The following is a 12,229-nucleotide window of genomic DNA, read 5'->3' as shown; positions in this document are numbered from 1 at the left end:
GGCTGGGAGTCTCTCCTGGCACCTTGGCCCCCACAAGTGTTTTCAGTCGATGCTTTTAGGCTTTATTTCCTGGCACTGGAGCCCTGGGCTCCGTTGCAGTCTGTCTCGCTGCCTGTTTTTGTCTAGTTTATCTGCGCAGGAATGTGTGTCTGCAGTCAGCCAGCTGCCTTGTGTGCCTCACTGGGTCTGCTAGTTTCCTCCCAACTCCCCAGATCTGCTAGCCCTGAGCCACTGCATGCCCATACTTTTGCTAGCCACCGCTTTTTCCTGCTGAGACTGCTCTCTGCCAGCCGCCGACTCCACCCCTCTTACTGGTCTGAATGAATGATTGTCAGACTTCCATACAGTTTAGTTTTCTGTCTGTTCTGGTTGTTTTTGTTCCTAAATCTTTGTGGTTGTGCCAGGAGGCACAGTATTTCCATGTTTGCCTCCATCTTGGCCTGAAGACTTCTAGGATTTTTATTGAGGTCGCTTAATGGTTTCTGTTTCTTTGCTAAGATCCCCTTTCTGCTCACTTGTTGAGACTACATTTTCCCATTATTCTTTAAACCCGTCAATAAAAGCTGCTTAATGTTTTTGTCAAGTCCAGCATCCGGACAGTCCCAGGCTCGTCTCTGTTGGCTGCCTTTTTTCCTTGACCAGGGGCCACACACTGCCATGTCTTTGCGTGTCCTGTGATTGTTGTGTGCTGAGTGACTCTGGATCTTATCTACCTCGAGAGTGTTTCAGCAGCTTTGGTTCTTGCTTCGGTGCAGTGAGGGTCTGCGCAAAGCTCCTGGCATTGCTGAAGCTCCTCTGACCCAGCCGACTCGCCTGCAGACCCTACTTTCCTTGTCCAAGCTGGTGTCAGGTGTTGTCACGTAGGGTCTCATTTCAGAGGGTGATCGAGGTCGACCCTCAATGGGGCTGGGTTTGTCACTTAGCAGTGATGTGCTGCTTGCTCTTGTTAGCCTCCTTTAACTTCCAGTTCAGGAAGTAACTGTGTATTTAAAACTGATGACCAGTCTGCTTGTCGACTTCTTATTTTCTGAACCTAACTCTACCAGACGTTTTGGAACGGTTCATGGGGACACCACCGCCCAAATTCTCACATGTTGAAAACCGTGCCTTTTCTACTTGAAGGTCAGTGTTGACGGCCATGTGAGTCTGTGGCTCACGTTTCTTTTCTTCTGAACCTTCATGTGTGTTGCTCTACATATGGTTTCCTGGGATGAAGTGCTGCCGTCCAAGTCTCATGATAATTCTCTTGTACGCCGTGAATTCTTTATGCCGAGAATTCTCTTCCCTCAAGCTGTTATTCTTCCTGGAGTTGCTTGTTCCGGGTTGGGATTCTCAGTGTGGACTGTGTTCCTCCAGTGCACGTCAGATCCGACGGGTTAGGGACATTTTCTTCGGTGACTTCTTCCGACTTTGTTTGCCTCTTCCGAGTCCTGTTACTCTCTGTTGTATCTCCTTTGCCTGGACTTGTTCTGTCTCCTTTTAAAAAAACTTGTACTTTAAATTCTTTTCACCTTTGTAATTCCTCATAAAGGTAGTATTTGTTTTGCTTATTTGCTCTTTTGTTCTTTTTAGTTTAGTCTTTAACTCTTCGCCTTATTTCTAAGTTTTGCCAATTCTGACTTTTGTTGTTCTTTCATACTTGTAATTATTTCCTTAACATCTTTAGCTTGTTTTGAATGAACACATTACAGTTTTCAACTGTTTTTGGTATTTTTGTTGTGTAGAGATGTCACTCTGCTCCTTTTTCTATCTTTTCCTGTAATGTCTCATATCGGACTTGATTCTGATGGTTTTCAGTTGCTTGCTTTTGTGAACATGTTTTCTTCAACTTTCAGAGGTAGTGAGGTTTGAGGCAGGTCTGTGACTTGGGCGGGCTCCTCAAATGTTGTCTCCATAGAACTCAAGTGTGGGTGCTCCTGCTCTGAGAGCCCGTGGCTTGGCTCCCTACCCGTGCGGACCTGCACCTTCCCCTGCCCCTGCTGTCCCCTCCTGCTCAGCTGGGTGCTCTGACCTGGATCCCTGGCAGGTCCTGTGAGGGTTCCCAGCACTGGGCTGCTGAGCGAGGGACAGAGCCTCCCAGTTTAGCTTCTGCTCCTCAGTGAAGATCTGGTGGTGCCCAGCTCCCTCCCCCTGACTTGTCCCACGCAGTTTTGGGATGCCCTTCAGGCGTGTGGCTGCTTGTGGTTCATCTTCCCTGGTTTTGTGCTCCAGATCGCTGGTTTTGGTGTCACTCTCTGGTTGCTCTGAGTTTTCTATGGGCCTTTGGCAAGATCCTAAAAAATGCTGCTCATTACCGTCTCCCCAGAATATGTCGATGAACTTCTTTCCAAGTGTTTTTCTTTTAAAGTAGTTTCAAACCTACACCAGAGTTGCAGGAAGTAGAGTAATCCCCTCATTCACTTTCAATTCTGAACACGATCACATTTTCCTCTTCACCCTCTTGCTTTCCGCCCACCCCCAAGTACGCGTGGATGTGCATTTGTTACATACACATTGTACTTTCAGTGTGGGGCAAACGTAGGTTCACAGCATGCGTGTGCAACCAGTTTATTCTTGTGTTGTTACCCTTTCGTTGCTGTGTTGTTTCCACACACGCGCACAGTCTGTGTTCGATACGCTGCTGCCTGTCACCCCAAACGCCGGCCGTGTCTCCCGCCTGCCCGCCTTCGCCCAGGCAGTTGGCGCATCCCGCCACGGGCTGGCCCTCACACGTGGCCCCGCTTCCCTCGCGGTCCTGGCGGCGTTTCTCTCTCTCCCGGGGCCAGGGCACATGCCTCGTTAGGGTCCTCCCCCGGACAGTGCGGAGGTCAGGCCCCGGTGCCCTGCTCCGGTCGCCAGCCAGGCAGCCCCCGTGCTGGCCTTCCACCCCGGTGATCTGGTCGCGGTCACCCGCCGTCCGCCAGGCTGTTGATTATGCTCCAAGAGCGATTGGTCTTTAGCGAGGAGACGTTGCCCGGCCCGCAAACCGTGGCGGTGGCAGGTTGGGGGGTCTCCCTCGTGCGGCATCCGTCGCCCAGTGTGCTGACTTGGGGTCTCCTGTTGCGTTCAGTGGGTGGTAATCAATACTCTCGTCCTTTCTAGGTTAGTCACTGGATGCTTCCTCACACGGTTTCTAGATCCTTTCGCAGTGTCGCCGCACCCCTTCAGCCTGCCGTTTTACCGGCGTGTGGCTTCCAGACCCGTGCACCCTGCCCCGCACTGGCTGCGCCGGAGCCGTGGTTCTTTCCTGACTGGACGGCCCCACAGCGCCGCGAAGGGCGTGTGCGTGCGTGCGTGCGTCAGTGCCGCGCCTCCGTGCGCATGCGTGTCGCGTGCGAGCGTGCACGGGCGTGCGAGTGTGAGCGTGCGTACAGTATGCGGTGCGCAAGCTCCTTTGCGTACTTGAAACCCGCCGGTGGAAGTCCCGGCACACATTGCGCGCGGACCCCGGGGCCTCGTTCCAGTGACCTTGGCAAGAAACCAGTTTCCTCTGGCTCGGGCGACTGCGTTGGCCGCCGGGGGCCCCCATGTGAGAAAGCGAGGGTGGCAGGGACCGGTAGTCGGTCCCGCCTCACCGAGGTGGCGAAACACCCGGAGAAATTGCCGCAGGACGGATGAGGTGGCCGCTTCCTGCGGGGCCCGGCGGCAGACCGACTGCGGACCGACATGCAGGCCTGGGTGCACGTGCGGACCGGGGCTGTGTGCGACCCGGCGTCTGCGTAGGTGGTGCGTGGGCTGTGTTAGTGCAGGGGCCGCACCTGGGACTCTGTTGTTGTCTTTATGGAGACGATGGGAAACACCCGTTGTCGGTCGCCGCGTTTTGGAGCCGGGGCGGCGGGCCCCCCTCCCCCCTTCTCCCCCTTTCCTGGGTGCAGCCGGTCACGTCCGCATAGTGTGGCCTCCAAAGCCCTGCGAGTTGGCTGTGGACACGCAGGGCATCACAGCAACTTCTAAGGGCTCTGTGTGCCTGACGCGGTGTTTTCCAGGGCGCATCGTTGCTACGGGCCTGGAAACTGCGCTTTGCTCGTCTTTTAGAATTTAATCTGTTAATAGAGTTTTTAAAGCAGTTTCGGGAAAGTGCAGAGGTGTTTTTGTTCCCCCGGCCACCCCTGCGCCCAGCCCACCAGCTGGCGCGGCTGTCACGGTCAGCGAGGCTGCGCTGACGCCCGGCCACCCCGAGGCCGTGGTTCACACTGGGATCACGCTCGAGGGCGTGCCCTGTTGGTCTGGACGAGCGGGTGGTGGCATGTGTCCACTGTGAAGGTGTCACACAGAGCAGTCACTGCCCTGAGTCCTCTGGGCTCCCCGGGCCTGCCTCCTCCAACCCCCAGCACCTGCTGGTCCCTCCCTGTCTCCACGGCTTTGCTTTTAGTGGGGAGCACACCGGGTGCAGCCTCTCACGTTGGCGCCTTTCACTCCGTCTTGCGTGTCACGGGCCCCTCCTCGGATTCTCAGACTCGGCCTCGACAGTGCGATTCTCAGCAGCTCTGAACCGTGTCCCGCTGTCTGGAGGGGCCCTGGTGACTTTCCCACTCGAGGAAGAACATCTGGGTGGCTGGCGGGCCTGTCAATCAGGAGCCAAGCTGCAGTCAGGCCCACGTGCAGGACGTTCTGTGGGCGGGGCTGCCGGCTCCTCCTGTAAATACCAAGGGGCGTGGCCGCTGGGTCACGTGAGCCTGTTTGGTTTTTGTGGGAAACCACCCAGCTGCCTCCCACAGCGGCTCCAAAGCCCCACCTGCTCCCCACCTGCTCCTTACTGGTGGGACCCGAGCGTCCCCTCGGCTCCCTGTCCTCGGCACTGGGTGTTGTCAGTACTCTGGTGTCTGCCCGCTCTGACGGGTGCGGTGGCGTTGAGTTTAGTTTGCGCGTCCCTGGTGACTTGGGATGGGCGTGTCTTCTGGTTCGCTCATTTGTCACCTGTGTGTGGTCTGCGGGGAGGGGTCTGTTCAGGTCGTGGCCCACTTTAAATTGGGTGGTTTTCCTAGTGAGTTCTCAGGGTCCTTGTGGGTTGGGGGTAACAGCTTTCTTAGACGTGTCTTTGCAACTTGTCCTGGGCTGGCTTTTTCCCGTTCTTTCCACTCACGCCCTTTTCCGTTTGCAGGGTCTTGTCTGACCTGTGACAGTTGCTCATCCTTATCTTTTTGGACCTTGGCACTTGGGGAGAGTACGGAGTGGTTGTTTGGTTCAGCCCCTTAGTTTGCAGTGACCTTATGTCTTCTCGTGGTCAAGTCCGGGTTATGTGGTTGTGCTGGACTGTTCCAGAAGCGGTCTGTGTCCTCCTCACTCCATCCTTTCGGCAGCTCCGTTGCTGGTGACCACTGAGCACGTGGTTCACGTGGGCCCTGCAGGGACTCCATTGTGAAGTCATGCTTTCCCCTCTGTTATTGTTGTCTCACAGGAGGCACCAGGACCATTCACTCCGTGCCAGAGCAGCCGGGTCAGTGTTGGGTCGTGGTGAGGGTGTTTTGGTGTGGACAGAGGCCTGCAGCTGCCCTCTGTTCCGTTGGCCGCTGTGCTCTTCTCCAGGTCGGCTCCTCGTCCATCCCATACGGGACCCCAGCGTGGGGGACCCTTTCTCATGCACAGCGCAGACTGTTCCTTGCTCATCCCCACTCGTTCTGCCATTGGTCCCGGGAGCCCTGGCTTCTCCTGTCGGAGAGTCCTGCGTGGGGGACAGGTCTGGGCCCTGGTGGCCCCACAGGCCCCTCACACACCCCCTCGTCCTCCCCAGTGCACCTGCGCTGCGGGCAGGGGTTCACGCTTGGGTCTCAGGTTCCAGTGCAAGAGCACAGGGCTCCTCCCGGCCAGCCCTCCTTCCCTCAGAGGACCCAGGTTCCTGTCACCCAGTGGGTTGAATGGCTTGTTCAGTCCCAACGGCAGACGGAGGGGTTTGGACTCCACCCACTTGCGCGGAGGAGGGGTGCCACCTGGGGTGCAAGGCCCTGTCTGCCTCTTGTCCTGTTCAGTGTGCCCGTCCAGACTTGTCCTTGTCCGGGCCTGCCCCCCCGCCCCCGCACCATGCAGCGAGAAGCGCTCATTTCCCAGATACTTTTTTCTTTTCTTTCTATGTCTTGTGTTCAACTCTTCCTTCCATCTTTAAATCCCTCCCCTCATGTTTGAATTTCGAGTGAAGGTACTTTTCCTGTTCTCAAGTGCTCATGTGTGTGTATTGTTGAAGGTGTCGCCTCAGTGCATTGTTTTCCCAGACCCTGTCTCCAGCGAGTGGAGTCGCCTCCTCTGACTTGTGCTGTGATTCTCTGCGCCCTCTAGTCTCCGTTTTGTTTGGGGGGGTCTGTTACTCCATTGGCGGGCGGTTGGCGCCCTCTTCTGGCAGTACTGCCGCGTCAGGGGAGCCTGGCAGGACTGCTGTTGGGTTAGGCTGCTGGGAGGGCACTTGTCCTCTGGCAGTGACGTTCTCTTGCAGGACCTTGACCTGTCCTGCTCACCCCCAGGTTCTGAGGCTCATCCCCTCATCCTCCCATCCTGGCACCCCGCACCCATCACCTCCCATCTGCCGTGTGGGGGCCAGGCCTGCTGAGGGTGCACAGATGGGTGGAGGGCAGACTTCCTGGTGGTACTTTTGGATGGTTGCGCCCCTGCCCTCCACTCCTGTCCACCTCTCAGTCTGGGGCACCACAGACCACACTGGGGACAGGGCTTCTGTCATTTGTCCTGTCCGCGTGGGCACCGCCCATCCTCTGATGGAACGTTGTCTGTGTAGTTCATGTTTCTTTCCCGTTCAGCTGTGGTTTTGGGGAGGCAGTGGGGCACGCTGGGGTTGCTCATGACAGTGGTGGTCGTTCTCTCGAGCCACGTCCCCTAGTGTCTGCCTGTGACACAGCTGCTGTGCTGGTGTGAGGGTGCAGAGATGGGGGCAGACAAGCCGGAACACAACGTCGTGTGGGCAGGCAGGCCAGGCGGAGCCCGTGCTGGGTGACCCTGTCAGCTCGGACATTGGAGCAGTTAGAGGTGCCTGTCACCTGGAGCCCCTTTGTAGTGCCCTGGCCACTGTGGGTGTGGCACTCGCTCTCAGCGTCAGGAACAGGTCCTGGTGGCCCGGGATGGGGAGGGGCAATCTTGGCCAGTTTGGTAAGATCCCCTCCCCCTGCCCCCTGAAGACCTGCTGTGGGCTGCCTCTGTGCACCCCTGGGGGGTCCCCGCACACCCCCCCACCCCGACCTCACGTTGAGTGTTGGCTGCCTGTTGGGTCGACGGGGGTAGGGGCACGCCTTGATCCTGGCACGTCTGTCCTGAAGAGAAACCACCACCTTCCTCTGTCCTTTCCTAAACCCTGCTGGGGGCAGGTGTGCACGGCGCCCTTCCTTCCAGAGCAGGAAGCTGGTGCTTGGGGACAGTGTGAATGACATTCAGGTTCACTGTGTCCACCCCAGTCAGTGCTTGTGGGACAGGACAGGACTGTGCCGCCATCCCTGGGTTCTCTGTTACCTCAGGCCTCTGCTGGGGGCTGCTGTGGGTGGACCTGTCCTGTGCCCTGGTCTGGGGCCTCTTGCTCAGGGGTCCCCGCCCCGCAGGCTGGACCCTCTGCAGCCAGAGAGCCCCAGTGTGGTGGGGAGCAGTCGCCCGTGAGATTAGAGGGCACTTGAGCACGAGGCAGGATGTCCCTGAGCACAGGTCTCTCTAGAAGTCCGCAGGGACGTGGGAAACGCCGGTCGCCCCCGTTCACTGACCTCCAGAGCCGGCCGGGCAGAGCTGGCCCGGAGGCGCCCTGTTCTAGCCCTGGGGGTACTTGCGCGTCAGAATTTTTGGCAGCAACTTTGATTTTTAAAAGGTAGTTGCATTGGGAGCGTTTGTTTGTTTTAAAAGAGCTGTAGTTGACATATAGTATCATACTAGTTTCAGGTGTACAGTGAATGTGATTGCTCTCTTTGTGCACAACACCAGCAGGACTGCCCTGTCACCGCCTGTGCAGCAGTGTCGACCACACGCTGTGCCCTCGGCCAGGCCCCGGGATCACTTCCTAACTGGAAGTGGGGCCCATGCCCCTCCCTTGGCCACCACAAGTTTGTTCTGTGTTTGTGACTCTGGTCATTTGTGTTGTTTTTAGAAGATACTGTTTATCTTGATTTCTGACGTTTACCACCTTTAACTTCTGGGCCTGTGGTGCATGCACCTCCTTGTCCGGTTCTCAGCAGCCGAGGGGACCGCCCGAATCTGCTCTTGGGCGCTGTGGGCGCTGTGGGCGCCCAGGAAGCCCAGGTAGTTCTTTCAGACAAGGAAGAGCAGCCACCAGAGGCCCCGGGGCCCCGGGTGGCTGGGAGTCTAAGGGGCCCGCAGAGAATGTAAGTTTTGGTGGAAGTCACACCTGAGATACACAGGTTCCCCAGGCCCCTAGGGACAAGGCTCTGCCCGCCCCCCCAGGCCCAGCCTTGTCTGCCACCTGCTGGTCACTTGCAGCACTGCAGCCTTGTCCCTCTGCTCCTACCTTGAATCTTGAGAAAGTGCTGTGAAAATACACTGTGGTTTTGTGTTTAAGATGCACACAGGCAACTTCAACCATCAGGTGCAGGCACTTAGTTTTCACTCCACTTGGGAAAACGAGGGCCATCCAGTTGGGAGTGGGGGGCTCTCTCTGGGGTCCAGTGGAGGTGGCGTATGCTGAGACCGCAGGCCGCTGCTGAGCAGACTGTTGCAGGAGCCCTGGGCTCCCCTCTGAGCCTGGAGACCCAGACCTCCGGGGCTCGAAATGCGGGCCCTGAGCCCACTCGGGCCAGCAGCGAGTCCCCTTCTTGTCCATGGGGACCCATGGTGACCACAGAGTGCCGCGCCCAGCCAGCTGACGGGCGGCTTCTCTGGTTCTGGAATGCCGACTGTGTGGCATTGGGAATGTGCCCTTGTCACTGGAGGAGGGACTGAGCCCCGCACGCCTGGGGGCTGCAGTCACAGGCTCTGAGCCCAGCAGCGCCACTTCTCTCCTCAGGCCGTGGGGCCTGAGTCTGAGCTGTGGGGAGGGCAGGTCAGCGTTCCGGAGCGAGTGCCCGAGCATGCGGCCCTGCAGGTCCGCAAGGTGCTTGTCCCCGCCTCGCCACCCCAGGGGCTTCCTGGAGCACTTCCGTGTAGTGGGGGGCTGGCGGGGTGCCGCCTCCACTGTCAGGGGAGCCTGGGTGTGCCCAGATGTGCCCTCTGGGCCTCACTGGTCCTGCCTTTCCTTCCGCCCTCAGTCCCGCCCACCTCTGTGCACCGCTGACTCGGCTGTCTTCTTTCTCATCACCAGGGCTCGGGCCCCGGCTCGGCGGTCCCAGGCAGCTCCGGCGTGGGCACCCCCCGGCAGTTCACACGGCAAAGGATCACGCGGGTCAACCTCAGGGACCTCATATTCTGTCTAGAGAATGAGCGCGAGACAAGCCATTCACTGCTGCTCTACAAAGCGCTCCTCAAGTAGCACAGGACGGGCGCGTCTCCGCGGAGGCGCCTGGGGACGGTTTTATACATTTGCAGAGTACGCCTTTTTGTAACACGCAAACGGGATATCGTTTCAAAAACAGCCACCTCTTTGCAATGGAACCGTTTTATATTCCTGTTTCTGAGTCAACTCTTCACTCGGAGGAAAACCTGTTTCTGTAACAAAGAACACAGAGGCCCTTGGGCGCTCTGAAATACGGACAGCTAAACCCTAACTCATCCTTGATTGAGTGGCCTTCTTGCCAAACAAGCCATATATAAAAACTGACCGAATCGTTTAGCAAATAATTAGCTGCCCTCCGTCAGCTCCTAGCGGTTTCTCCATTATTTGTGCGTTTGGTTTTAGTTCGACCCCACTTCCTGCGTAGGTGTGTGTCTGCAAGCCGATGACCTCATTTCATTTATTTTATTTTGTATTAGTCAGTTGGCAAAGCAAACTGATTTTAGACTATTTATCTGCCCCCTCCCTGACTTTGTCCGAGTTCTCGAGGGACACGATCCGGCGTGGCTGCCGCGGGCCAGCCCCTGCCCTGCCTGGTGGAGCGCGCCCCGGGGCTCCTGACCCTGAGTGTGCGGTCGGCATCTGTACAAATGCATTTTATTTGCTATAGTTTGTAAAGCTGTAAAGTTAAAAAGAGATGAAAACCTTTTCAGCATAAATATATTTTACTTGCACTGTGTTTTTTAGCTAAAAGTGAAAACTTAGATGAAATAAAATCAAAGTTGAGAAGAATCATCAAAAGACTGTTTCTCAGTGTGAATCAAGTGTTGAAAAATGGTCGGTGTATTTTGTCAGTAATTGTACATAATTTTTGGCACATGACATGAGACGGCTATGTAAACAGACAATAATTATTTTGCTAAGAGACTGTACGCGAGCCGTGGGTCCCTTTACAGACGTCCAGAGCAAAGCCCCTTCTTTGTACCTATTTTTTTATTACAAATATACTAATTGGTTCTTTATATTTTCAGAGGTTATTGTATTAAATTGTCTATTGATAGTACTTTTATGACTGTAAATACTCGGGCTTTCTCCGTGGGAGCCCCACGGCAGACTTTGATTCGCGAGAGTGGGAGCTGAGTGATCAGTATTTTTTACCGACACCTGAGAACTGTTACGCCTTTTATTTTGTCTTTTAGGAAATCCCGTCTTTCCATTTTTTCATGTAAATTTTGCACAGTTACTTGTTCATATGTAAATATTTTACTTTCAGAAAATGAAGTTTTTAATTGCTATTGTTTTATATAGGGTTGAAAGAAAATTAACTCCTTTATTAAAAACAAATTTATCTGTATCTGCTTTGCCTGTTTTTCCCAGTTCTCTAACTCCAGGTTCCGCTGCCGGAGCCGCCGCTCTGGTTCTGCCGAGGTGCTTGCTCGCTGGAATTGGTGTCCGACACCCGGCGGCTCCGCAGCGGCATCCTCTCACCCTGGGGGTGGGCAGGACGTCCCGCCTCCGAGGACGGCTCGGCAGGCGGCCAGCCTGAGGGCTGCAGCGGAGCTCACACCCGGCGTGCGCTCCCCATCTGGGCCACCCGCTGCACGTGGATGGATCTGTGCCCTGTGGGCCCCGGGGCTCCGTCCGAGCAGGTGAGCCGGGGCACCGCTGGGCAAAGCCAGGTGAGGCGCCGAGTCCTGGCCTGATGTGGCCCCACCACGATGTGTGAGGTGGCGCCTCCGGGCTGCCCACCATCGTCTGTCTGAGGGTTCAGGCCCCCAGTTGGACTGTGGCTCCCCAGTGGCCCGACCGGGCCCAGCCGCCTGAACCCACGGCAGCCTGCTGTCAGCAGAGCCCCGGGTGTTGGCACAGCTGGAGAGGTGTCCGGTTCCACGTGAACTAGTGATGATCTCCAGCAAAGCGTGGGGTTATTTACACATGCGGGCCAGCTGTCTCGGGTCCCGGTGTGGCGGGGTCGTGGGGGACAGTCGTCCCAGGCACCCCCACTCCTGGCTTGCAGGCATCAGGGATGCTCTTTGGCTTGGGGAGCGTCACCCCCCTGCGTGGTGCGTGTGTGTTCGTCGGTCTCGCCCGTCAGCAGATCGGGGCTGACGGTGACCTCAGGTTACCGCGGTGACCCCTGTGTGGACTCTTCCTGGAAGGTCACATGGAGGCTCCAGGGTCAGGGCTCCAGCTCGTCTTTCTTGTGTGGGGGCCCACTCAGCCCTGCGCCTGGGATGATGGCTGGAGGAGGGCGCTGATCCGGGTTGTCAGGCTCAGCAGGAACACAGAGGCAGGATCCCCGAGGCCACCAGGGGGCAGCCAGGTGACAGCTCACCTGGGGGAGGGCCACAGGGCGCACGCAGGGAGGGGAGCGGGCTTTGCATGGGTGGGGGCTGCGGATGGCCCGGGCACAGGAGCCTGGGCAGGTGAGGGGTGTGGGGACCGGCGCTCGGGACACACAGAGGAGGTGGGAGGCTTGAACGGGCGGGGTGTGTGGAGGTGGGGGTGGGGCTGCACGTCCCCTCCTGGGGCTGCCCAGCTCTCCCACTGGGGGAGGAGTGTGTGGGGTGAGTCGGCATCTGCCCTCCAAGGGACGAGCCTGGCTGCCGGCGTCACGGCGCCAGCAGCCCCTCACACCCCCAGGGCCCTGGTCGAAGACTTGGGGCTCTCCCACCAGAGGCCCAGGCCCAGGTTTTTTTTCTGGTGGGGAAAGAGAAGGGCGGGCTGGTGGTGAAATCCCATGATTTTTTTTAATGTTGACAATTGTGGTTGGTTGAAAAATGGCCCCCAAAAGAAAGCAGGTCCCAATCCCCAGAGCCTGTGGCATGATCGTCTTTGACAGAGGGTCCCTGGGTGGGATGAAGGTAAGGGTCTCGAGATGAGCCCATC

The 12,229-nt window shown here is 57.1% G+C and overlaps 1 protein-coding gene across 1 annotated transcript in view; it reads left to right on the top strand.

The window, feature by feature from the left end:
* Positions 1-10,656, top strand: part of TAF4 (TATA-box binding protein associated factor 4) — a 47,427-nt gene extending 36,771 nt beyond the window's left edge. Inside the window, exon 16 of the mRNA XM_053671150.1 lies at positions 9,212-10,656. Within this exon, the coding sequence (XP_053527125.1) occupies positions 9,212-9,379 (168 nt within the window). The 3' untranslated portion in view covers positions 9,380-10,656. The remainder of the gene's footprint in view (positions 1-9,211) is intronic.
* Positions 10,657-12,229: the final 1,573 nt, after the last annotated feature.

This window comes from Artibeus jamaicensis, unplaced genomic scaffold (genome assembly GCF_021234435.1).
Source record: "Artibeus jamaicensis isolate MK-2021 breed Jamaican fruit bat unplaced genomic scaffold, CSHL_Jam_final contig_685, whole genome shotgun sequence".
NCBI classification, from domain to species: Eukaryota; Metazoa; Chordata; class Mammalia; order Chiroptera; family Phyllostomidae; genus Artibeus; species Artibeus jamaicensis.
The sequence above is the reverse complement of the archived record's forward strand: the minus strand, read 5'-3'. Positions and strand labels throughout refer to the sequence as shown.